The following is a 27,713-nucleotide window of genomic DNA, read 5'->3' as shown; positions in this document are numbered from 1 at the left end:
CACCAAAAAGCATCCACCCCAGAAGAGGCACTGAACAACCAAGAGGGCAAAATAACTTGGCCGGTTGACATCAGCCCAGCCTTTGACATTAGCCAGCTCACAAAAGGCACAATGGCACACGAGCAGAATGGCCACAGTGGCCGAGGTGGCAGCAGCTCCTTTGAAGGAGACAAGCACTCTCTGAGTACACGAGTGCCCACAGGAGTGCTGATCTGCGCTGTGAAAAGTCTGATTGTCCTGGAATTAATCTCGTTTCCTAGAGGCAAACCACAGAGACCTCTATATTCTCTCCTCTCTGCCAGCTCCTGGGAACCCATCTCAGCACTCTCCAGGTTGGATCCGCAGTCAGTTATATGTTTAGGAGGAAAAACTATTTAATAATGAGACTTTGCCTTTTGACAGCATTTTAACTTATGATGAACTCAGAAAGGAAGCTTTTTTACATTTAATTTATTTCTCAGCTCTCATGCAACAGCCCTAGCAAAATTATGATCTCTTCTCTACAGAACAGAAACGAACACACAAAACTTAATAACTGTTAGGAGGGCAATAAGATACTGGGAAGTCAAGGCTAAAAGTCACATTTCTTCCAGGTCAGTACGTGAGCCTCCAAGTGGATGTCTCATGGCACAAGCACTTTTTTTTTTTTCTTTCTTTTTTTTTTGCGGTACGCGGGCCTCTCACTGTCGTGGCCTCTCCCGCTGCGGAGCACAGGCTCCGGACGCGCAGGCTCAGCGGCCATGGCTCACGGGCCCAGCCGCTCCGCGGCACGCGGGATCCTCCCGGACCGGGGGCACGAACCCCTCGTCCCCTGCATCGGCAAGCGGACCCCCAACCACTGCGCCACCAGGGAAGCCCGGCACCAGGACTTTTAAGGAAGAGATTCTTGAGGTTCTGGGTTTCCTGACTTCCCTTTGCCAATCTCTGGTTAGAAATGTGTGTATCTCTATGTGTCAGGGGTTGTGCAAAGGTGATAAGCTGGATGAGAAGAGGAAGATGATTGGTGGAAAGTTAATTTCTCACCTAACAGGTAAGTGACTTGCCAAGGTGACAGTCTGAGTAGTCAGAGCTGAGGTCTCCCAACAGCATGTTTAGGAGTGTTTCTAGATGTACTGCTTGTTTGGCCTCTTCACCTCCACCCTCGTCCCCACAGGACCACGATTAACCTAGTTCCCCAACAAAAGTCCAGATTATTCATTCACTTCTTCACATTTGCCGTATGTGATTTTTTTCCAAGTGGCATTGATTTTACTGCCCCAGTGTTCTCCGCAAAGGAACGGTAAACATTTTTCTGGTCAAACTTTTTTGGTTTACATCATCTTTTATTTTATTATAGTCCATAAATATATACAAATTAAATCATTAAAGAATTCATAGTCTCCAAAGTTCAGGAATCTACTACTGTACTTTGCTCTGTCGTGTCAAATATTAAAACACGAGACGTAAAACTTCCAACTTAATAAATATTCCATTTGAAGCTGAAATTGAGTAGAATAAATGAAGTGCTTTCAGAAATCTCAAGTAAGGAATTAACAGGCTAGAGGCTAAATCTTGACAGGGTTTGATTATCACTTGGATTACTCTTATTACTCATTTACTTTATTTATACCTCTGAATGGAATGCAGAGTCTTCCTTTGGCGGGTATAATAGAGCTTTAACAGAAGGGACACTTCCATTCATTCTGTGTAACTCCGGACATTTATCTTGCTGTAAAATGCTCGTCTCTCATGTCTTGAGCCTCTTACTGAGCAGTGAATGTTTATCTGTGCACAATCCATTTCTTTTTAGGCTGGGATTTTCTCTGGGGTCCGGGCTGCCGTCACTGAGCAATTCCGAGTGGGCTTCCTCAGGCATCTGCAAGACAGACATGGAAACTCCAGCAGGCAGCCTGCCTCTAACCCGCCCAGCCTCCAGGCTCCGCAGGGCTGACTCCACAGGCCAACAGGCAACACGGCACGTGGGAGAATACAACACAACACAACACAACACAACACAACACAACACAGCAATGCCCCTTGTTCCTCCCTAACTCTGATTACTACTATTTTCCACAGACATCTGAAATGTGATGTCAACCTAAAATCTGGGACTGCAAGTCAAAATTTCAGAAACACGTGCTAACTTCAAAGTGGGATTTCTGGTGGGAACTCCCTTTTTGTAATCTCCTTTTCTTTCTTTCTTCTTCTTTTTTTTTTTTTTTAATGTATTTATTTATCTGGCTGCGCCGGCATGTGGGATCTTTGCTGCAGCATGCGAACTCTTAGCTGCGGCATGTGGGATCTAGTTCCCTGACCAAGTCCCTGTAAGCTCCTTTTCAATGCTTGCTTGGTCCTGACAATTGTGATTCTGTCCCAGACTCAATAAGCCACTCTCAGACAGCAGAGAGGCAGTGATTTCTAGCATTGGTTTGTGTTTGCACCAAGAGACAGAAGCGTCCTGTTAGCAAATCACTCGCTCTCTCATTCAAAGGGCCTCATGTTTTTCACTCAGGAAAAGGACTTTGCTGGCTACACTGGATGTGCAGGCGGGCTTGAGTGTTCCTTTATGCATCGAAGTCATAAACAAATAATTAATTATGCAACAAAGGCTCTCAAGTTTTTGCCTTTCTGTTTCCCGACCAAGGGAGCGCTTTCTCACACCCTGGGCAGCTCAGGGAGAGAATGGGGAAGCCCTCTGCTGGAAGCACATCAAATGCAGAAACTAGGCCACTCCATGCCAAATGGTTCCCAGGCCCCGCCGCCAGTCGAAGTTTCTTCTTTAGTTCACTTGAGGACCAGACTCTGACATTTTGGAGTCACACTGCTGATGCTTTTGCTGACTAAAGAGCGGTGTGTGGAACTTTGAGTCAGTGTCAGACATCCCTCAGACAAACAGGAAGGAGCTTAGGACATCTGTTATCTCTCTCTGTATTTTGAAGGCCCTCTTTGCAAGCCCGAGGGGGTTTTTGGACTTTTTCTGGCGGGGGGCGGAGTGTAGGAATGATCCTGGAAGAACGGTTCTTTGGCTTTATTCTTGTCAAGTGGTGAGGCGCTTGCCTTAACTGTGCACTCAGAATTGTAACAGTAAGCCAACTCTAGCAAAGGTGCGTTTTATTCTAGAGGTCATTGTGCAATTTTTTTAAATTTGCACTCCTTTTTCTTAAATTCCCCCCATTTTAAACTTTTGCCCTAAATATTAGGTAACTGCCTCTTACCTTGGTTCTGCGCGGAGTATTCTCAGAGATCACACTCTCAGTTTTGGTTCCGATAGCTTCTTCTAAACCTATGTCAAGGAAGATACAACGGACAAGACAGAAGAACATAAAAGTCCTTAAAAAAAAAAAAACCACCCTACCCTATTTTGGTAACTAGAGGGACACCCTGAAAGAAAACTAGAGAGGTACATGCTTTTAAAAAGTGTCGCTGTTACAATAGCTGCTTTTAAACTTTTATTGTAGCATTTCATCGTTACAAGCGGCGCTGAGCCTATGTTAGCTCTGCCTTGCTCACTTTGTTAAAAAAGAATTCTTTAGCCACACCACTAAAAATGCTCAAGCTCTGAGCTGAATTTTAAGTAATAGTGACGGATTTGCCCCAACCTATAGTCTCTTCCACCTGTCCCTTCAAGGCACCAGAGGCATCAGGACTGCTGGCCAAGTTTGGGTGTCTTTTGGTCCAAAGACAGTGACCGTATTACGAATAACTTGGGGCTGACTCTCAACTTTCCAAATAATAATGATCTATTTTGTATGCTGTACTGATTCCTGGCTTAGCCTTATCCCAACCCCAAGAGGCTGAGAGGGAGCAGAGAAGTAGAATCTTAAAAATATGACTAAAAGCTCTAACATTTGACAGTGCTTTATGTGTTTCAATATGGTTTTACATTGTTACCTTACTTGTTAATCTCAATTTATGCTCATAACAGAAAAATAAATGAACCTAATTATTTAACAGAGGTAAACAAAAGATGAATTCCTATGACAGGCTATAATTCTGAATGACAAACATGAGTCTTCAAAAATTAAATTGTAATAAGTGAAATACAAAGTCAAATGATAACTATATAACTATATTAACCTATAACCTTTATATATATATTTCTTTTTTAAGATTTTTTGATATGGACCATTTTTAAAGTCTTTATTGAATTTGTTACAATATTCCTTCTGTTTTATGTTTTGGTTTTTTGGCCCTGAGCCATATGGAATCTTAGCTCCCTGACCAGGGATCGAACCTGTACCACCTGCATTGGAAGGCAAAGTCTTTACCACTAGACTGCCAGGGAGGTCCCTAGCTTACAATTTTTATTAACAGCATTTCCCATATTTTCATAGTACAAAGCTCAAAGACTCTTACACTGCAGCGTCTGTGGTGCATGGTACAATGAAGACATGCAATTATTTTTAAAAAGTGAAAATAAATGATAATATAAGTGTATACAATCATTTCCACCCTCCTTCACTTCTGCCAGTGCAAGTTGCACTGTCATGTCTGACCAGAGTGTGGGTGAGGGCATCTTATTTAAAGATCTGTGGACAGACCTGTTAGAATCTCATCCAGCTGGTCCACCATAAACTTGGCATCTTCTTCAGTGAAGCACATAGGTGGTTTTATTTTAAGCACATTCCTGTGAGGTCCATCGGCACTGAGAAGCACTCGCTTTTCCTTCATCCTAATGAGTGCAGGAAATACATGCGAGTGCATATAAGTGATAACTAAGATTATTTCAGAAGGATGTGAACAGAGAGCACTTTCATATTCGCATGCAAGAAGCCCACATTTGTAATTGCACGAGTCTTAAGCTTGTCTCATTTGGGGAGATGAGAGGAAGTAAAAAAAAGCATTCAAGCCAAGATACCAAACGGTGAGGGGTGTGTTTACTTGTAGATGATGTGCTGAGCTTCAGCTGTGGCGGGGGTCCTTTCCTGATGGTCCTTCACTAAGTCAATTCCAATAAAAAGGCCAACGCCCCTGAGGGGGGTAAAGAAAGGGAACTTGACACACTTTATTAAGCACTGCATGGTCACAAAAAATTAACACTGTCCTCAAACTTCAGTTTGATTTGAAGCTGAATGTGATTCTCTTTAAAGGGTAGTTGTTATTAGTTCTAATTAATCCAAGATACCAATCTAGTGTCCACAGGACTTCCTAGTTTTTGAATCAAGTTAGTTTTTGTCAACCAGTTTTTCTTTCTTCTCTTAATTGTAAAAAAAAAAAAAAATGATAAGGCTTAAAAACAACCTTGTCATGCTATTTAACTTCTCAAGACATCAACTATGACAAATCTTTAATCTTTACATATATATATGAAAATGTTTTCATATATATATGAAAAATAGTGAGTTTTCTTGGATGTCATTTTTAATATTTTTAATAGATCATTTAGAGTTACCTTAAGTTCCTTCTTCTCGTCTTTTGCCTGCTGAAATGATCCTGGCTTAATTTTTTTCAAAAAAGTATAAAAATCAGGAAAGATATATACCCAAAAGTTAACAGTGATGATATCTGGGTTCTGGATGGAAAAATGAGTTTTGTTTTTTCAGTGTTTCTAGTTTTTTTTCAGTGTTTCTGCTTTTTTTCAGTGTTTCTAGTTTTTTTTCAGTGTTTCTGCTTTTGTGTTAACTTGTTTTAGATTTATAAGATAAAATATAACAAATTTTCATTTGGACAAATGAATAACTGCACGACAACTTTACGATAAATATACCTGATATCTCCTATCAAAGTATGTTTAGCCTTCTGCTTGTTCAGTAACTTGGTAAGATAATTCCCTACTCTTGTGGCATTTCCCTGAAGGTCTTCATTTTCAATTACATCCAGGATGGCCAAACCAACAGCAGAGGATACTGGATTTCCTCCATACTGTGGAAAAACGATAAATGAGAAAATAGAAGAGTTGAATTTGTGGTATTGCTTCATCTATGAGAAATTTGGCTCATACATGAGCAAGTAAAGATATAATTTCAATAAAAATTTCCCCTGTGATATTAGTTTCTTAGATTTAGAATATAACATGATTCTATTCATTTAAGATTGAGAATAAAATTCTAAATTATATATAGCTGCAAAACTGGTATGAAGGATTATTGGGGAATTTATAAGTTCGTCCAAATGAAAAACAGACATTGTGTTGGGAATTAAGGATTTTAGAGTGTGGTTTAGTTAGGGGGATGTGGGTTTCAGTGCTTGAATATCTGTGTGAAAAAAGCTAAGCAATGACATTTTCTCCAAATAATTTATGTTCTTAGATTTGACTCTAACTTTTAGCTGTAACAAGTCCTATTATACATACTGCACAAACTAGAATAACCTTTCCAAACTTAAAGCTTATAACTTTTAGGGGTAAAATCAAGGAAATAAAATTTCCCAAAGATAGAATTTTAGTTAGTATCTCCTATGACAGCCCTGTAACATTTATAGTAGTGAATCATCTAAGTGAAGTGTTTTGGGAATTTAAATGTGACACAAAACAAAAAAGATCATATTATCTGTTAATGAAATATCATAACCTCTAGAGTTTAGCAGGGCAGCCATCTGTCATTGGAACAATTAATAGAAACATTTTAGGAAGGGGAAAGATACACAAGAAAAAAATACAAGGAGGATTGTGTCAGATAGAATGAAATATGGTTAGATCAAAATTTGGCTAGGGTCCTGGCGTGGTTAGCTGGCAACAGTGAGATTTATTCTTTATTACATTGGAAAGAAACATAAGAACATGCATTATTTTTCCATCTTAGCATTAAAGTGGGGAGGTCAAATTTTACCGTATTGAAATATTCCATCCCAGAGCTGCTGAAGGCTTCTGCGATTTCTTTGGTTGTTACCACGCATGCCACTGGGTGGCCATTGCCCATTGGTTTTCCCATTGTGACGATGTCTGGAACGAAATCTTCACCAAACATTTGGAAGCTCCAGAAATGTGTCCCAACTCGGCCAAAGCCTACTTGAACTTCATCAGCTATAAACACACCTCCTGCTCCGTGTACATATCTGAAAAGCAAAAGGGCAGCCTGATGCCTTCAGGTCACTGAGAGTCCCCAAACCCTCCCATAAGATACAGACTATTGAAAACTTTAAAAATGTTGTTAACCTGAAGTCTATAATCTTTGTTAAAAACATTTCAGTGTTCAAATCCCCAATGACATCTATGTGATATCATTGACTTTGAAACATAATCACATAATTTCCAGATTAGATATATTCTATATTGTTTGGGTTTGTGCTACTTAAAGTAAGCTCTACTAAAGTTTTTTTTTTTTTTTTTTTTTTTTTTTTTTGCGGTACGCGGGCCTCTCACTGTTGTGGCCTCTCCCGTTGCGGAGCACAGGCTCCGGATGCGCAGGCTCAGCGGCCATGGCTCACGGGCCCAGCCGCTCCGCGGCATGTGGGATCTTCCCGGACCGGGGCACGAACCCGCGTCCCCTGCATCGGCAGGCGGACTCTCAACCACTGCGCCACCAAGGAAGCCCTACTGCAGTATTTTAATAGGGAAGAAAAAGAAGTGAACAAGAAGTAGTGTTCAGCAGGTTTAATCGTCAAATTTTTACTGATTAGTAAAGCTTGGACACCAACTAATCAGAGAAGAGGCCAGGTGGGTAGTGGGAGCACAGCTCTGGAGGCTGCCCCGCTGGACCTTGTGTAAACCCTTTATTTGCTGGATCTTGGGAAGGTGGAGGAGTTCCAGGAGTCCTGGGTGGCAGGCACTCCCAAGTGGCTATTTACCAGCTAGTCTGGAAGTATTTCAATATCTTAACAACCAGGATGGCCCTACAGAATTGTCACAGTGCCTTCAGTTTGACCAAGGATGCCCAAGTACATACTCTGCCACTTTCTGGAAGTAGCCTGCTGGAGGAATTATTTGTCCGCCACAACTCTGCATGGATTCAGCAATAAAGGCAGCAATCTATACAAGAGAAGATGGGGTCAAAGTCCATTAGGTCCTCCTCCCGTTACCCCCTAAAAAAAGAGGACTTCTTAGGGAGAAGGTGACTTAAAAAATGGTTGGGAATGGATCCATGGCAAGAGACAAATTGGCCATTTGATTAAAAAGATGTCCACGCTGGAAATGCAAGAATTCTGAAGCATTAGTTTCTGAAATTTTAGGGTACCAATGAAACCATCACGAGAAAATGGTGGAGAGGGTGCCTTCCAGTTCTCCATTATTAATTTAAATGCAGTGTTTTCATTAGGAACAACTGAATAAGACTGATGTTTTGATTAGTCTTTAATATGAACCTCTAAAAATTTACCCAGGTTCCAAACACATCACTGGGGTGCCTGTTTGCTCAGCTTGGTAAATTAGGACTGCCCGAACCTGGAATTTGCACTAAGGAGATGAAAGGGTGACTGGTGGCCACGAACCTTAGTTATTGTGCTATATTTCTGGTTCTTGCCCTGAACCAGGCTTACAACTTAACAAAATTAGGCAGTTCACAAAGGAACTAAAGAGGATGTGTTCTAGAGGCTAAGAAAGGAGACGTAAAAACAGGTAACACTAAATTAAGAGAAAGCATAGAAATAGTATGAGATAAGAAGTCAAGCAATCAGCTATACTTCAATTAAGAAAAAAAAGGGGGGGAACTAACATTCTAGTCCAGACTACGTCTTTTAAGATATGAAAAACGAAAGGGAAGAAAAGAAGAAATAGTTAAGAAAGGCAAATGACTTTCCAGTCATTAAGATAAAAATACTTGAACTGGAAAACACACAGGCTTCATTTTTATCTCAGTTAAAAAGCTTTTTTTATTGCCATGTTGATGCCATAAGCCAATTGAAAGGCAAAGCATGTGTCAAATCATGTAAGTAACTCCATGTAAGTAACCCCTGAAGGGGCTGAGAATTACCGTTAAGCTAAAGACAGTAGGGTGAAGACTGAGAAAATGGAAACTCTTTTTTTCCTAGTTGGGAGGATTCTGGTTTGTTTTAGAAGTTCAGACCCAAATTGGAAGAACATGTTCCTGCCTTGTCTTACGCAGGCTCTTCGGTTTCAGGAAAGTTGACCCAGTTCTAGGGAAGAGCCAAGGCTCCCCGGGTCCAGGAGTCTGCAGTGGCCCCAAGGCCCCAGGGCCACCCTGCCTCTTCCCTCCCTTCACCTTATATTAGCCCCTCGTGCTACTCTCAGTTGGAATGTTCTGTCCGTGAGCTATCACCTTTCTTAATTTTCTCCTCCTATCACTTTGGACCAGAGTCTGCATCCCAGTGGGAAAGTCAGAATTAGCCCACCAGTTCTGAAACAGGTATAGTAATTACATTTCCAGGATAAATAAAAATAGTCTTAGAGGCATGACTATAATAATGTACTTTTTGAAATATGAACTAAGTAAAAACGTAACTAGAGAAGAACAGAAAGCGATTTGAGATCTAATCCTTTCCCACCTCTCCAATGTATCACAATGATTTCAATCTATTTTATAAAAGATATTAAAGTGTTTCCAAAGCTATAAATACAAACCTTCCTTCCACTGTTATGAGTTTCGTCAATAATTTTCTTCACTTCGTCGGCATAAGCACTGGCCGGGTCTGTATGGTCTTCTCTGTATTTTCCTCTGTAAGTATCTGGAGCTGGTGCCTGAAAACATCAAAAGATAACAGTTTCTCATGATTTGTCTCCTGGACAAATGAGCTTTTAAGAAAGGGCCTTTCCCTCCAGGAGCATAATATTGTAGAAAGGTGACTCGTGGACTTAAGTGACTCTAGGTTCTTTTGCTCTTTTTCCTTAACATTTCTGAATTCTGTGAGACTTGAAATCTTTGCATTGTGAACAGGAACTTGGATTTGCTCCTAGGCCCTGAGAAGTCAAGATTGCATCTCTAGTCACATAAGGGACAAATTCAAACAACAAGTGTGATTATGTTATTTGAAAATTTCAATGAATGGAAACTGTATTAACAATTCTATATTGAAAATAAACCAACCCTTACCAACTATATAGCAAACTGTAATCATTCAGAAAGCTAGAGTGCCTTAGCACTAATTTCAGATCTTAAAATTTTGAAAGAATGTATTAATGATTCTCTTAAAAAAGTCTACTGATCCTTAATTAAGCCAAATGAGTTTTACTGTTTCAACAGCTTGGTTTCTTTATTTTCTTTGTTACATGATATTTATTTTACTTAATAAATTTACATAATAATTTAGCATAGAGTAATTTTAAGACAGTCATACACACTTGATGCAACTCTGAGTTTCAAATAGGCTTCAGCGATAGAAAAAGTAATTTAAACATCAAGGGGCAAGAAAAATAAAATGAGAGCTGTGAATAAGAGCTATCACTACCTCTATACTAATTTGTATGGTACTCATCAATGGATTTGAAACCACATCTTGTCATTAACTAGCTCTTTGACTTTAGCAAACAGATCTTTGCTAAAGATCTGTAACTGCTCTAGATCTTAGTTTCCTTTTTCATGGTTTCATTTCAATGCAAGGATTGGACTGGGTTATCACTGGGCACTCTTCCAGTAGTAACATTCTGATTCTTGGATTCCAAGATACTTACCACATGCACAAATTCTTTCTTGACATCTTTGCCCTTTTGAAATTTATATGGACTGATCTCAATTAAAGATGATAGGTGACCATGGTAAGCACTGAAAAGAAAAAGGACGGTAACCAAAATCACTCAAAGAAGGATGCTTTTCTAGTGTATGAAAAATAGTACTGCACATCATCCAGGGAGAATCTCAACATTGGTGCCAGATTTAACTATATGGAATCTAATTTTTCACGGTAGGACTGGCCATTAATTTGTCCCACTCTCCTGATCCAGGTAATAAAACACATAGAAAGCCAAGTATGTAACCTCATAGACAGTTATTTTTAGCAGGAAAAAACTTAATTTCTTTGGATTGCATTAGCTCTGCTAAATTAGATTATCTAAATGCAAAACATTAATTTCTATAGCTTCATGAGAAATTTCAGATGTATGCATTCTTTAAATGTATTTGATAGTTACATTCTAGTAAATTTTAAAAACAACTTTATATCACAGAATGGGCTGTGTTTCTGTCTGGGATGGTTTCAAAGGGATATCCAATTGCTCAAATGACAGTTGGTAAGGAACAGGAGGTCTTTTCTAAGAGAACTAAGATTAAGAGGTAATCAAGTGGCTATGAAATTCCTTTCTTTCACTTAAAATACAGATGGCTATGATATTCCCTTTTATGTTTCTTGCCCAGAGCTATATAATTGGGAGGCCTGGAAAAGAAATTATAAAAGGCCCACGAATAAAGCAAAGAGGGAGGACTTCCCCTACCGTAGATTAAAACATGCTACAAAGCCATAGTAATGAAATTAGTATGGTATTGGAGTAAGAACAAAGTCACGACTGGGACAGAAGTGAGCTCAGAGACACAGCCGTACATAAATGGTAACACAGCGGCCTCTTGGTGGAGTCAATATGAAGAGCAGTTATAGAGGCAGTAGAAGAAAATAAAGAAGAACATCTTTGTGATCTGAGGGGTGGGGATGGGTGTGTGTGGGGGGAGAGATATTAACAAAACTTAGAAAACCAAACCATAGGATGAAAATGTCAACTATTTGATTTAATCAAATTTTTGGAGGTTGGACGATACCATGGACAAAGTTAAAAGACAGATGATAGATTGGGAAAAAACATTTGAAATGTCTCAAACTAAAAGAGATTAATGTTCAAATGGTGGTTCTTAAGTCTATCTGCATATTAGCATCACTTGGGAAACTTTAAAATCTATACCGTTTCCTGGAATCCACCTCTAGAGATTTTCTCTCACTCTCTTTTTTTTTTTTTCTTCTTCTTTTTTTGCGGTACGCGGGCCTCTCACTGCTGTGGCCTCTCCCGTTGCGGAGCACCGGCTCCGGACGCGCAGGCTCAGCGGCCATGGCTCACGGGCCCAGCCGCTCCGCGGCATGTGGGATCCTCCCGGACCGGGGCACGAACCCGCGTCCTCTGCATCGGCAGGCGGACTCTCAACCCCTGCGCCACCAGGGAAGCCCTCTCTCTTTTTTTAATTTTTAAAAGTTTTTGGCTGAGCCGTGCTGCATGCAGGATCTTAGTTCCCCGACCAGGAATCAAACCAGCAACCCCTGTGTTGAGAACTCAGAGTCTTAACCACTGGACTGCCAGAGAAGTCCCTAGAGATTCACTTTAATTGGTCTGGAGTGGGACCTGGGCGCTGGCATTAAGAAAAGAAAATTTCCCCAGGTAATTCTAAAACACAGTCAAGGCTGAGATCCTCTCATCTAAACTATGCATGCAAAAGCAAGGATGGAAATCCCAACAGAAAAATGGGCAAAGAATATAAACAGGTAATTCTCAGAAAGGAAGTCACAAATGCATAATAAGCATATGAATAGATACTCAAACTCATAATTAGAAATTGCAAATAAAAACAACACTGATAGGGACTTCCCTGGTGGCACAGTGGTTGAGGGTCTGCCTGCCAGTGCGGGGAACACGGGATCAATCCCTGGTCTGGGAGGATCCCACATGCTGCAGAGCAACTAGGCCCGTGTGCCACAACTACTGAGCCTGTGCTCCAGAGCCCAAGCCACAACTACTGAAGCCTGCATGCCTAAAGCCCGTGCTCTGCAACAAAGAGAAGCCACCGCAATGAGAAGCCCTCGCACTGCAGTGGGGAGTTGCCCCCGCTTGCTGCAACTGGAGAGGGCCTGGGCGCAGCACCGAGGACCCAGCGCAGCCAAGAATAAACAAACAAACAAATAAGTAAATTTATGAAAAGGGAAAAAAAATCCTGAAAATTAAAAAAAAAAACCCAACAACCCTGATATCATTTTATACCTATTAGACGGCAAAAATTAAGGAAAAAAAAAACAAGGTAGGATATTCTTAGTTTTTGGTGAGGATACGTGAAAATTGGACATTTCACGCACTGGGAAGAGCATGCAACCACCTTGGAGACTGATCTGGCAGGATCTGGTCAAATCAACAATGTTTACCGTACCCTGTACCCCTATGGCCTAGCAATCTTTTTTCTGGGTGCTTTATCCCCAAGAAATTCTCAGAAAGGTTCATAAAGGCACATGTACAAGGGCACTCATTGCAGTGCTGCTTGTGGTAGCTGGGAGTAAAGGGCAGTCACAGTATCTATTCTGTGGCAGGCAGGCAGAATCACGCCTCCCCTCCCTAAAGATGCCCATGTCCTAAGCCTCAGAACCTAAGAATGTTACATGGTAAAGGGGACCTTGCAGATGTGATTAAATTAAGGATCATGAAATGGAGCGATAATCCTGGAGGGTCAAATGTTATCACAAGAACCTTTATAAGTGAAAGAAGGCAGCAGGAGGATGGTGGTCAGAGATAGACGAGGTGATGTGAGGATGGAAGCAGAGGCTGGAGTGATGTAATGTCTGGCTCTGAAGATGAAGGAGGGGACCACAAGCCAAGGAATGCAGGCAGCCTCTAGAAGGTGGAGGCAAGGAAACAGATTCTTCCCTAGTGTCTTCAGAAGGAGTGCAGCCCTGTTGAACCTTGATTTTAGCCCAGTGAGACCCATTTTGGACATCTGACCTCTAGAACTATAAGAGAATATATTTATGTTGCTTAAGCCACTATGTTTATGATAATGTGCTATAGCAACAATAGAAAATGAATACACCAACCAACACATAAAACAAGAGAAGCCTATAGAAGGGTAAGAAATGAGGTGCCTGTTCAATTCAACCCTTTGTGTCTGAGATTAGTGGGGTGGAGAGGTAGAAAAAAATTTAAAATCTCACTGAAGATGGAAGTTATCAAATTTCTTGTTTAAAATATAATGAATTCATTTTTGAGAAGTAAAACTAAATAGTGACTATTAAAAATCACAAATTAATGAGAAAGAACTATTTTCACTTGGCTATCTGTTGTCTTTAAAATTTGCTCTAGGGAGTTCCCTGGAGGTCCAGTGGTTAGGACTCCACACTCTCACTGCCAAGGGCCCGGGTTCAATCCCTGGTCGAGGAACCAAGACCCCACGAGCTGCATGGTGTGGCCAAAAACAGAAAAAAAAATATGCTCTAAATTGTTATCTTTTAAATTCATTAGGTGAATAATCACAATTGTGACATGAATGCTTGGATTTTTAAGAAATTATATTTTTATTCTGAAAAAGATGGAGTTACACACACATTGCAGTGGCTCAATGAACAGTTAAATGTGTGAAGAGTAAACCCTGATTCATGCAAAGCCCATGAGACCATGACCACAGCACCCAAAAGAGCCGCTAAGTACTTGGAAGGAATTAAGTGTCCTTAGGCCTGAGCTGGCCTTGACACCTATACGTAACAAAAAAGAAAATCCTTGCGCCATATATCCAGCCTCCTCCATACATGCTTATGGTATTAGTATGGAGAGGATCAATATAATTTTGTCTCTGAAGGCATTTCCTGCTTAGAAGTCTTGTGTTCAAGACTTACTGGTCAAGAGTGATCACGTCTTGGTGGCCTCTGAACTGCCGAGCCAGGCGTAAGGCTAAGTCATTGGCTTCAGATCTATTAAGAGAGCGGAGAGAAAGGGACAATGTGACATAAGCCCTTTTAAAAATCTTTCAAACCATTATTTACAAAGTTGAGGATTCCAAAGTCTGTTTAACTTCGAGATTATTCTTTGTACTACTCCAGGTCCTGTCACCTCCAGTCTTTGGTGACACTGCTCTCTCTCTAAGGCTAATCACTCTTTGACAGTATAGGATTCTTCATAAGTGAAAGTCAAATATTATATTTAATTTATTGAAGGCAAGAATGCCTTAGAACAACAAATTAGATCCGAAAATGTCCTAATTCTTTACAAAGAAAAAAGAAAAATCTTCTGGTTATAAACCAATCTTCTGGTTATTGGATTTTAAGGTATCTCACTGAAAAGAGAAAATGGATCACAGAATCATAATAGAACATTCACAGGATTTCTAATAGTTTTAACTCATATATATCATTTTAAATTTATGCTGTATAGACAGATTTCCTCCCACTATAACATTGTACCAGTGAGCTTTTCTCCTGTCATTAAACATGTATTTTCAAAAACATACTCTTTAATGTCTGTATAATATTCCATAGAATGGACATATCTATTCACTTGAATTGACTCATTCCTTCTTTGTGTTTGTGTTGGGGAAATGCTTACTGCCTAAGGAAACAAATCAATCAAAAATCTTATAATACTTATATAACTTGTTTAGTAGTTCTTTTTTTGCCAAAATTCCTTATTCATGCTTTGAAAGAACTATCTAGGTTCATCTAGCTTCTTTAGCTACTTACTCTATTGCCCAAAGAAGTGGGTGCCGTTTGACTAGTTAGGTTTTCTCACACGAACACCAGACTTGGATATTTTTGCCAATATTTTGTTACAACGCAAGTAATCCATCCTTTAGGGATACTTAAGGGTACGCTTTCCCCATCTTTCACCAAGGAAGCTGTGGTAATAAAAAGCTGAGTAGCACGCACTTGTTAATCATGGGACTGTTGTTATAGGCTGTGTCAGGAGTCCTGGAACATGCTGTCAGGTATCTTATCTACAAAGGGCTGGTGGGTCAAAGCAAAAGAACCAGAATGGTCAGGTCCCCCATGTGGGGTCATTAGTAAACGGCAAGAATCTTGGGAAACCTTTTTAGATATTTGTGCTCCACCAGCAATCAAACAGAAAAGGGAGGAAACAAAGAGATTGGTGGGAATGGGGATGCGTGGAAAACCTCAGAACATACCCTGAATTTGTAAAATAGCACACAGAGAGTCTGTCCGGCAGGGTTGCTGACAGGCGCTTGGCATACTCAACAATGTTGTCGTGGAGGAATCGAGAATTTGTATTTAGTAGTTCCATCTGTTTCTGGGCAGCTTTGACCACTTCTGGGTGGCAGTGTCCCACTAAAATTTAGAAGACAAAAGTCCCAAAAATGAGTTACAAATCTAAATGCCTGGGAAGTGAGGGGCATTCTGAAACAAGCAAAAAAATAAAGGTTGATTCTGTTCCTCTCCCACATTTTGTTCTAGCTCTTCCCCGCCTAGGACTACTGGCCCTGTTGAGCCGAGGAACTGCAGCCACTGCAATTCCTGGGACAAATATCAACGGTGCCAAGTCTGCCTTACTCCAGAAACGTATCCTTCAAGGCACGACAAAGACAGCACATTACCATGGGCTACGTTGTTGATGCAATCCAAGTACTGTTCACCTTTCTCGTCAAACATGTACTGCCCCCGGGCTCGCACTATTTTGATGGGATCCGCAGCAAAGAAAACTTTGCAGGAGGGCCTAGAAATAATGAAAGGAAACACTTTGGTCTGGTAGGACTGCTCAGTGTTTTTCCTTCTCAATGAAGGTCACGATCAGTGGAAAATTACAATTACGTAAAAGAAAGGGAAAACACAACCTGGGTGACATACTTTTTTTTTTTTTTTTCATTTCATTTTAGCCTGGGACCTTTTACCTTAATCCCCCATCCGTGATACTGCTCACATTTCTTATGCTTGTTATATTAAATTTGCCATGATCTGACAACTCTATTTAGAAGCACAAGGATCAGCTCTGACAGCTCTAATTACACAAACCAGTAACTAATTTTCCTTTGAGAAACTTTGTTCAACCAGGAAAAAAAAACAAACTTTTTTTTTTTGAGGCTTCCTATGGGTCAGGAACTGACAGCTATTACAAATATTATCTCATTTAATCCTCCCAACAATAATACGAGTTATTATCATTCTCATTTTTATAGTTGAGGAAACAGACACCGAAAAATTAAGAAGCTTGGTTCAAGGTTACACAGCCAGTGAGAAAACCAGAATTTGAAAGTAGACTGTCTTGCTCGTAACTAGATTTATCATGGTGAACATTTTGAAATGTACAGAAATATTGAATCACTATGTTGTGTAACAGTTACTAACATAGTGTTGTAGGTCAATTACACTTCAAAAATAAACTCATACAAAAACTCATACTAGGGATATAGTTTATATGTACAACATGATAAAGATAATTAACACTGCTGTATGTTATACACGAAAGTTGTGAAGAAAGCAAATCCTAAGAGTTCTCATCACAAGGTAAAAAATTTTTTTTTCGATTTCTTTAATTTTGTAGCAATATGAAATGGATATTCGCTAAACTTATTGGGATAATGATTTCATAATGTAAGTCAAATCATTGTGCAACTCAGACTTATACAGTGCTGTATGTCAATTATATGTCAATAAAATTGGAAGAAAAAAAAAAGGTAGACTGTCTTATGCCATAGCCCAAAACAGGGCTTGCTTGCTAATCTAATCTCTCCCTCTAATCTAATTTGTAGAGAAATGAATAGCGCTAAAAGCTAAATACAAATAACTTAGTGTTAAATACTATGCAGGAGATTTTACAGATCATTTTCATGTCTTTTGATTGGTATTTGTCCTGCATCAAATGGATTTCCCTTTCTTAAATAATAAAATCCAATTATTATTCTAACCCTTTAACCCACTCTTTTCAGCATAATAAAAAGTCACCCATATTTTTGGTTATTTGGATGGCTGGCTGGAGTACAGATTTTAGCAACATAGAAACATCACAAAGATTTCTGAACTTGGTTCTATGGACATTTAGAAACTAAAACAAAATATTATTTTTATTTTGGTGATTTTGCGTGCACAAAAAAATACCACATGCATTGGAGGTAGTTTAGAGGGTAATTAGATACATATTAAATGGATATGCAACTGTTTAGAAAGTATTGTGATTACTGTGAATAGGTAATTAAATTTTTAAATTGCCTAAGATTAAGCATCATCAGCTAAGATGAAACTAATGAGAATTTCTTCTTGGTTCAAATTCAGCTGTTAGTTTATACCTACAAGTTAAAATTCAGAAAAACCCTTCGTTATGAATGTGGACTGAAAACTTCGGACTTCACCTTGCCTCCTTGTTAATGTACTTCCCATCTTCTCACTCAGACTTCAGGTGAAATTCTTTCTCAGTCATTCCATGGCTACCATTCCTCCTTTCACAGACTTTGTTCTGCTCACGTCAGAAATCATTAGGTTTTCATTGGAATCTAACTATATAGGATTGAAAACTAACAGAAAGGAGTGCTGATTAGAAAAAGGGAAGGAGGTGATCCGGTAATGAGGTATCTGACTATTTTGACCCTACTGCGGGGGTTGAGAGAGATTTAACTAGTCTCCTAAACCACCTAGAAACCTCCTGGGTTGAGAGCAGATCAAATCTCAAATCAGATCACAAGGTAACTTGACACTACTAGGACCAGAGTCCAGGTCTGACCTAAAGTTCGGTCCTGTACGCTCACCAAGTCGTCTATAACACGAGTAAAACAAAAGTAGACCGGAGAAAACACTGCATCTTTAAATTGTAATGAGGGCACAGCTGGGGAGACCAAGGTGAGTAAGTGGTATCTTACTCTTAAGAAAGTGGTTTCAAAGTTTTTTTACTGGCTGGATTAACCTTTTACTTCTTAACCAAGCGTGCAAGAAGAAAAAGTTCACTTTAAACAAAAGTTGTCATAATGAGTTTTCATTGCCATCGTCAAAAATATTTCGGAGTTCATTTTTCTAAAACTTTCGAGGTGGTGGGAGCGGCGGAGAGCTACCCGTCTCCCTCCCAGAGCCCATCGCTGGAGCGGTGTTCTACTTCAATGGCTCTCAACCTTCACGGTCAATTCCCCCAGCCGGCCGGCCAGCAGCCCTCACCCCCTCGGCGGGCTGCAGAGCGCGGGGACCGCTCTGGAGCCGGCTGGTCCGCAGCCCCCTCGGGCGGAGGCGAGGCGGGGCGCTCCGGGCGGGCGGCGGTGCGCGTGCGCAGGTGCGGCGGGCGGGTGGCGGTCCCGCACCCCGCCGGCAGCAGCCCGCTGGCCCGCTCCCTGCCCGGCTGCGGCTCTCCGCCCCCCCGCGCCGGTGATTCCCCCTCTCTGCGCCTTTCCTCGGGGCTGGGGAGCGCTCACGCGATGTGCTTCCTCCTCAGCGCCAGGGTGTCTTGCTTGCTGTACAGCTCGCACATGCTGGCGGGGTGCCGGGCGCTCCCAGGGGTCTCCCCTCTCCGGTCCGTTCGCCTCCCTCGCGAGCCCAAGGGACCGTCTCAGCGGTGGCCCTTTTCTCTCGTTTTCCCCCGTTGGGTCCCCTTGCCCCGGGCGTCGGAGGTCAAAGGCGGCACCAACTAGCCAGGGTCATCTCCCTTTTAAGTCTTGCCCAGCCTTTGCCCTTCGCCAAGCCCCACCCTCACCCTCCTCCTCCGCCTGGTGCCTGCCTGGCAAGTGGCTGGACTAGCCACTGAGTCGCCACCCACCCCAGCCCCCCGCCCCCGGGCTAACTGGCTCCTGTTCCTGCCCTGCTGCCCACTTCGCCTCCCCACCCCTGTTACTTCTCCTAACTCGCCTTTTATTTCCTTAAATTTGCCTTGCCATGGCCTTTCTTCCTCCTCTGCCTGTGAATTCCCTCCTTCCCACTTTCTCTCTCTCCCTTTCTTTTTCTTTCTTTCTTCCTTCCTTCCTTCCTTTCCTTTCTTTCTTTCTCTCTTCCTTCCTTCCTTCCTTCCTTTCTTTCTCTCCCTTTCTTTCTTTCTTCCTTCCTTCCTTCCTTCCTTTCCTTTCGTTTCTTTCTTTCTCTCTCTTCCTTCCTTCCTTCCTTCCTTTCTTTCTTTCTCTCCCTTTCTTTCTTCTTTCTTTCTTTCTTTCTTCCTTCCTTCCTTCCTTCCTTCCCTCTTTCTTTCTCCCATTATTTTCTCGTAAACATTCAAAGGGAGGCGCTCTCTGGAGACATCAGGAGGTTCATCTCCATTCTCGTTTTGAGCATATTCCAATACCATAATCTACTCAACAAAAGTAACAAGCCTTATGCCCTAAGGATAAATAACAGGGACTCAGCCTGTTATTTGTTGGGAGGGATAATATATACCGTGTTTCAGACACCTGCTTTAACAATAATTGCACTTCTAATTTCTCTGAAACTATACAGATTACAAAACATTCACTTGACTTATCTGGTTCAGTCCTCAAAACAGCCGCATGGGAGATGAGCCTGAGAGTTACCATCCCCTTTATCACACGGGGACAGTGATTGCAGATCTACCTGATGGTGAACTTGGAATTCATTCCTAGGTTTCTTGACTCCTTTAGGATGATCTTTTCACACCGATCAAATTTGAAGTTAAACATGTGGACAGAAGGAAACCTAATTAACTATAACGTTAAATCATAAATTATTTGATGAAGTAGAGATCATCTGGTTTAACCCCTCTGTTTTGTAGATAAGAACAGCTAGGTACAGGAAAGGTAAAATCTCGCTCAGGGTCACGCAACTACTTAGCCATAGAGTTTAGATGAGATCATTTCATTCCTTGTGTTTTGAAAGACAGCAGAGAAAGCCTGATTTACCCATAAGAACACACTTGCTAAATGTTTGTAACTGACCTTTTTCTTGAATAAAGTTGTTTTTAATTAATATTAATGCCCTGCAGGAGTAGTAGAATAACATTGCCTAAGACAGGTTGAGAAATGGAGTTCTATGACGAACAGTGTGTTAAGAATTCTAACTGTTATCAGTGAAGGGCAGAAGGCACTTAGGAAACTTGCAACAAATCCCAATCACGTAACCTTGGTCTAGTTCCATACTTGAAAGAAGTATACACCTGCTCTCAAACCACCTAGACCTGGTGAAGTCACAGACAGTCATGCTCCCTCCGTAAACTCCATGGTCCCTTGTTATTTCCAGTGCTTTAAAGTATGTTCTTTAAATAATGCTGGACTAAGGGTCTTGGATTCTTGAGCTGGTTCTTCCATAAACTAGCTGGGTTTCTTGATCTTTTGGAGGCCAAACTTCTTTAAAATGTTCAAATTTTGTGTTAAAAAGAAACCCCAATCATTCTCTGACTAACAACATTATAAGGAAGGCTAAAAAGAGACCATGACTGTGGAATGAGTGTCAGGATTATTAAGATCTCATTGCTCTTGTCTTCTTTGTTCTTTTATTATTTTTTAACCAGACCTTTCAGTAGGGTTGACTACTCCTTTCTCCTTGAAACGCTTCCCCTTTTGATTTCTTGACATGACCACACTTTCTTGATTTTCTTTTTCTCTCACTCAACGTTCTCAACATTTAACTTGGTATCTCTGCGAGTAGGATCCTGGGCTTTTCCTTTTCTCTTGTACTCTTTCCCAAGGCACCCCAGAAATAATTCCCTTGGATTCAGAACCCATCAAGATGCCAAAATTACACCTCTACCTAGATTTCTCTTCTCAGTCCCAGATTCTCATCTCCACTTCCTTTCTTGACATCTCCACTGTGAGGTTTTGTAGATACTTCATACCTAATGAGTCCAAAATGGAAGCTTTGAACCCACTCCCAAAACTACAGCTTCCAATAAACCCCCCATCGCCAGGCATTTATTCATTCATTCAAAACATATCAAATTCTCAGTGTGCCACTGAACGTTTCAGTTGCTGGAGAGAAACAGTGAACTAGACTGAATGTGCCTGCCTTCAGTGGCTCTTGCTCCAGATCTGCACTGTCCAGTACATAGCCACTAGCCACAGGCGATTATTAAGGACTTGAAATGTGGCTAGTCGGAACTGAGGTGCACTGTCAGTGTAAAATACACACTGTATTTTGAAGACTCAGTACAAAAAGAACAGTAAGATCTCTCATTTTTTTTTACAAATTTACTTTACTTATTTATTTTTGGCTGCGCTGTGTCTTCGTTGCTGCGCCCGAGCTTTCTCTAGTTGCAGCGAGCGGGGGCTACTCCTCAATGCAGTGTGTGGGCTTCTCATTGCAATGGCTTCTCTTGTTGCAGAGCATGGGCTGTAGGCGCATGGACTTCAGTAGTTGTGGCTCGTGGGCTCTAGAGCACGGGCTCTAAAGCGCAGGCTCAGTAGTTGTGGTACACGGACTTAGTTTGCTCTGCAGCATGTGGGATCTTCCTGGACCAGGACTCGAACCCATGTCCCATGCATTGGCAGGCGGATTCTTAACCAGTGTGCCACCAGGGAAGCCCCTCCCATTATTTCTTATTTTATTTGCTTATTGAAATAATATTATGGTTATATCGGTTTAAGTAAAATATATCATGAAAACTAATTTCACATCTTTTTTAATGTGACTACTAGCAAATTTTAAATTACCTATGTGTTTTGCATTACTTTTTAAAAAAATTTTAAGTGGAAGTAGAGTTGATTTACAATTCTGTGTTAATTTCAGTTGTACAGCAAAGTGATTCAGTTATACATATATATATTCTTTATATATATATCTATATATTCTTTTTCAGATTCTTTTCCATTATAGGTTATTACAAAATATTGAGTATAGTTCCCTGTGCTATACAGTTGGTCCTTGTTGGTTATCTCTTTTATATATAGTAGTGTGTATATGTTAATCTGAAACTCCTAATTTATCCCTCCCCTCCCTTTCCCCTTTGGTAACCATAAGTTTGTTTTCTATGTCTGTGGGTCTATTTATTTCTGTTTTGTGTATAATTTCATTTGCATCTTTTTTTTTAACATATAAGCGATATCATATGATATTTGTCTTTTTCTTTCCCGCTTATTTCATTTAATATGATGATCTCTATGTCCATCCCTCTTGCTGCAAATGGCATTATTTCATTTTTTTTAAGGCTGAGTTATATTCCATTGTATATATGTACCACATCTTCTTTATTCTTTCATCTGTCAGTGGACATTTAGGTTGCTTCCATGTCTTGGCTATTGTAAATAGTGTTGCTGTAAACACTGGGGTGCATGTATCTTCTTGAATTATGGTTTTCTTTGAATATATGCCCAGGAGTGGGATTACGGGATCACGCATTACTTTTCAATTGGACAGCATTATTCTTGATGGACAGAGTAAACAACTAAACAAATAAAATAACAAGATAATGGCTTAAGTTGCTTTAATTGTGGTAAGCGACTTGAAGGAAATAAACTGAGGGAAATGGTCCTCAGCCAGAAGCCTGGGAGTCCTGGATAATCTTTTTCTCAACTCCATCCCCATGTCAAATTATTCGTAAGTCCTGTTGCCTCCACTTCAAAATACATCGTAAATCTATGTGCTATCACCCTATCAACTACCACCCTGTGTAAGCCTTCTACATCTTGCAAGACTATGCAAATATGCTCTGTTAGCTCATTTCCTTGCTTCCCCTTCCCACCCTATGCAGCGAGATCATGTTCCTTCCCTCCTTAAAACCCATCAATGTCTTCCAGCATTCTTCTCCAGGCTCATTTTGGACACCCTCCACCACCGAACACACACAACACACCCGTCTCCCTTGTCCTTCATCACTTCAAAGACTGCATTTGCTTCAGTTTCAGTTTAAACATCAGTTTAAACAGTCAGCCTCAGAGAGGTCATTCTTGACTATTCTGTCTCAAATAGTTCTTAATGAATTAAAAAAACTAATCTCTCCCCTGTTCCTCTGTCTTAATTTCCTCTTTGGTCTTTATCTATCTTGTTCATCATTGTACCCCAGCACTAGCACAGCCCTTGGCATATGGTAGACTGATAAATATTTGTTGACGGACTGACTGAAAGGGAAAATCCATTTAAAGACTTAGTACCTTGTTTTGAAGATGAAAGTTCTTACAGCCATTTAGCCCTTGTGTGTTGACTGCCAACTTACATTTTTAACTATTTCTTTAGGTGAGAGGTATTTAGACTCATTATCTTTTATGGGAAAGCAAGTTAACTGTTACATAAAAGATCATTTCCCCATTGTTTAACTTATTTCACAATGTGGAATATATAATATTAACTAAGTACCATGAATGGTCTTTAAATAAAAGACAGACACATAATAGCACCAAAATAAAGATGGATAAAGTCAACAGATCACCCTATGAAATACGTTGTCAAAAAACAAAGGTATTCTTGATAAATTTTCTCATGTGCTTCTCCATCCTATGACTATTTGGTAGGAGTGGGTGCTGGAGTGCCTTTCCTCCCCGAAGTTGATGTTTCCTCAGTTTGGATCCTGACCCTATTGATCGGCTCACCCTGTTGAGTGGGTTCTGACCTGAACGTCACAGATTTCTCAACCATCTAGGCTTGGTCAAACAAACCATACTGGTGCATGACTGAAATGAGAAAGCACAGCTCACATGAGTTTGGGACTTAAAGAATTCCACTCAATAGACTGATGTGAGAATAGTCTGAATGGCAGGTTTTAATTTTTAAGTCAGTGAGAAACATGCAAAGGTGAATGCAGCGTATGTCCCCAGCAACAGAGGTTTTCCAGCTGTTGCCAAACCCAAGTTTATGTGCCCAACACACAGTGAGGCGAAGAAAATTGAAATGTCAGAGTTTGGAGCAGGGAAAGGTTTATTGCAGGGCCAAGCAAGGATAACGGGTGGTTGGTGCTCAGAAAACCCTAAATCCCTGATGGTTTTCAGGGAAGAGTTTTCATAGGCAAAATTTGGGGTGGGGGCTGCAGTGTGTGTGACTTTCTAATGATTGGTTGGTGGTGAGGTAACAGGGGAGTGGTCCAGGAATCTTAGGCTCAGCCTGAAGTTACCATCTTCCACCTGGGTGGGGGGGCCTTAGTTCCTGAGGAAGAACTCAAAGATACATTGTTATGGATATTCCCTGGGGAGGAAGCAGGACCCTGCCCCACCTCATTTCTTGACTGCTCCTCCCCTATTTCTACATTCCCTCTCTTCCCTGATTAGCAACTGTTTGAATCTGCCCTTTGGAATTCAGGGAAAGTTAAGGAGGCTGAATGAACTCTGTTTCTTACAAACAAGAAATTGGGGGAGGAGGGAGCAATGCAGAGAAACGATTTGTACCTGGGAGGCCCTCACAGAGTCATGCTTTGTTTCAAGATGAGGGCATAGACATATACAGAGGGAAGACCATGTAAAGACATAGGGAGAAGATGGCCATCTGCAAGCCAAGGAGAGAGGCCTCAGAACAAACCAACCCTGCTGACAGCTTGATCTCAGACTCCTAGCCTCCAGAATTGTGAGACAATAAATTTCTGTTGTCTAAGCTATTCTATTGCAGGAGAATGGGGCACAAGAAAATGGTCACATCTCAGGTCTCAGCCAAGTCCTTGGGACAGGCCACCAAGTGAGGGTCCTTGACTTTGCCCAGGGAAGCATTCAAGCGTGAGCCATAGTAAAGGGAAAGCAAGTTTATTTAAAGAGATACACATCCTATAGTCAGAATGTAGTCTGTCTCAGAACGTGAGAGTGGCCCTGGGTTGTGGGATGGTTAGTTTTTATTGGCTGGGTACTTTCATATGCTAACAAGTGGGAAGAATATTCTAACTATGTTGAAGAAGGGGCAGGAATTTCCAGGAACTGGGCCATCACCCACTTTTTGGCCTTTTATGGTCAGCCTGGGAACTGTCATGGCACCTGTGGGTGAGTCATTTAGCATATGCTAATATATTACAATGAGTGTATAGGAAGGCTCAAGGTCTACTGGAAATTGAATCTTCCTCCATCTTGGGCCTAATTGGTTGTAACCAGAATTTTTTTAAACAAAAATATGGAACGCTTTACAAATTTGTGTGTCATCCTTGCGCAGGGAACATGCTAATCTTCTCCTGTCGTTCCAATTTTCGTATATGTGCTGCTGAAGCAAGCACATGGCGGTAACCAGTTTTTGTCATATCCTCAAAGGCTGTCATTCTTTTAAAGGTTGTGCCCTTGGGACTTCCCTGGCGGTCCAGTGGTTAAGACTCTGAGCTGCCAATGCAGGGGGCGAGGGTTTCATCCCTGGTTGGGGAGCTGAGATTCCACATGCCACCCAGTATGGCAAAAAAAAAAAAAAAAAAAAAGAAAAGGTTGTGTCATGCCCCCTTCCTTCCTGTCTCAATTCGATCTGTAGTACTTTGCTATGACAGCCCTAGCAAACTAGTACACCATAATCGTTGTATTTTTCAGATGAGAAAACTGAAGAGCAAAGAGATTAAGTAACTTCTCCAATTAATAAATGAAAGAGCCAGGATTTGAACGTTGGTAAACTGATACCTAGACTTGTTCTCCTACCTATTGTGCATGCTCTCTGTGTGGATGAATCGATAAAGAAGATAACTGGATAGAGGGCAAAAAAGTTTCCTTCTTGCTCCAACTGGATCACACACAATTAGGCCAATTATTGAAATGTATTTTCCAAGGATGTAATCCATATAAGGTCTTGATGTTTTCCTCTGCAGGAGCTGGCAGAGGTTGGGGGCAAGTAATAAAGTCCCCGGGTCAGCAACTGATGGGCTGGGGAGGTGCGCTGAGCTCCGCAGGACGTTTATAGAATGTAGATCGAGCTAGACTCTTGCTCCATACATTGCTCTGCACTCCTGTTGTTCCCAGCAGATCTTGCTGGAGTACCTCCTTCTGGCCTCTCTTGACAGCTGTACATCTATTAATACTGCAAACAAACAAAACAAACAAACAAAAAACCCCTCATAGATCAAGGAACACACTTAAAAAACATGGATGTAGATAATCTAAACGTTGGAGCTGTTACAGCTGAAGTGCTTTTAGTTCTAAGTAGGGAAAGCATTCTGTGACCTGTGAGTTTACACCTGGATCCTCCACTGGTTGGGGTCATGAAAAGCATAAGCTCTAGAAAGACTGAATTATCTTCCATGGGAAAGGAAGGTCTGTTTCTCAGTGTACACTGCGGGCTAACACGGGACAAATTTGCCTAGTGAAAGGAATCCCTCAGGAAGTTTTTTTTTTTTTAATTAATTAATTTTTGGTTGCGTTGGGTCTTTGTTGCTGTGCACGGGCTTTCTCTAGTTGTGGTGAGCAGGGGGCTGCTCTTCGCTGTGTTACGCGGGCTTCTCATTGCGGTGGCTTCTCTTGTTGTGGAGCATGGGCTCCAGGGCGCAGGGGCTTCAGCACTGTGGCTTGTGGGCTCTAGAGTGCAGGCTCAGTAGTTGTGGCTCGCGGGCTCTAGAGCGCAGGCTCAGTAGTTGTGGCTTGCGGGCTTAGTTGCTCCGCAGCATGTGGGATCTTCCCGGACCAGGGCTCGAACCTGTGTCTCCTGCACTGGCAGGCAGATTCTTAACCACTGCGCCACCAGGGAAGCCCAGGAATTTTGCTTAAAGAACAGATTCCCAGACCCCCGCCCCATCCCAGCATGGGACTCTGGGAACCTGTATTTTTGCCAGATGTCATAGATTTTTACCATCAGGCAAGTTTGAGAAACATTTTAATAGGAGAGAGGCTAGAGCCACGAAGCCATTTTGACACATCTCTGTTATTCCCAGTCTAAGATCTCACTATCTCTTTCCTGGATTATACCAACATCCTCTTATTACAGCTCCAGGTTTCATCGTGGGTCCCCTCCAGTGCCTCGGCCTCAGAGCAGCCAGAGTGACACATTTAACATGAAAGCTGGGTCATTCCACGTCCCTGCAAATATTTCTTCATGATTTCCCACTCTACTTTGGAATACAGCCCCCAATCCCGAGCAAGGCCTGCTAGCCCTGTGTCCCCCAGCCTTGCCTCTTGCTCTCTCCCTCTTTTAGGCTCATGACCAGGTGCACTGGCCCTCCTCGGAGCTGCCCTCCTGGCACTCACCCTACATACACCTCTCCCCACTCGACTCAGGTCTCAGCATCCACCATGCTTGCTCCTGGTGGCTTCAACCCCCATCACCCTCCCCGCTCCCCACTTAGGAAGCCAACGCCAACCAACCTGTCTTTTTTCAGTATTTTCATAGCATCCCACACTGGTAGCACTTGGCACCGCTGTTATGAATCAATAAATTAGCTGTGTTTAAAGCCTAGTTTTTCCTCTCAAGAATTAAAGCTCCCTGGGCCAGAAATTGGGTCT

The 27,713-nt window shown here is 41.4% G+C and overlaps 1 protein-coding gene across 2 annotated transcripts; it reads right to left on the bottom strand.

The window, feature by feature from the left end:
- Positions 1–1,668: 1,668 nt before the first annotated feature.
- ETNPPL (ethanolamine-phosphate phospho-lyase) lies at positions 1,669–18,934 on the bottom strand (the record flags this gene model as incomplete). Of its 2 annotated transcripts, none has more annotated exons than XM_079920071.1 (13): positions 1,669–1,855; positions 3,195–3,262; positions 4,521–4,651; positions 4,861–4,950; positions 5,687–5,841; positions 6,747–6,972; positions 7,803–7,885; positions 9,434–9,550; positions 10,481–10,571; positions 14,377–14,451; positions 15,660–15,819; positions 16,086–16,204; positions 18,879–18,934. In XM_079920071.1, 13 exons carry the CDS (start codon positions 18,932–18,934, stop codon positions 1,727–1,729), a joined length of 1,500 nt encoding a protein of 499 aa, XP_079776197.1. In that variant the 3' UTR covers positions 1,669–1,726. The 2 variants fall into 2 exon arrangements, with proteins under 2 accessions (XP_079776197.1, XP_079776198.1); XM_079920072.1 differs by having other exon boundaries at positions 15,660–15,801.
- Positions 18,935–27,713: the final 8,779 nt, after the last annotated feature.

The sequence above is a fragment of the Stenella coeruleoalba genome (assembly GCF_951394435.1).
Source record: "Stenella coeruleoalba genome assembly, chromosome: 4".
Taxonomy (NCBI): Eukaryota; Metazoa; Chordata; class Mammalia; order Artiodactyla; family Delphinidae; genus Stenella; species Stenella coeruleoalba.
Note: the sequence above shows the minus strand (reverse complement) of the source record. Positions and strands in the feature narration are given on the sequence as shown.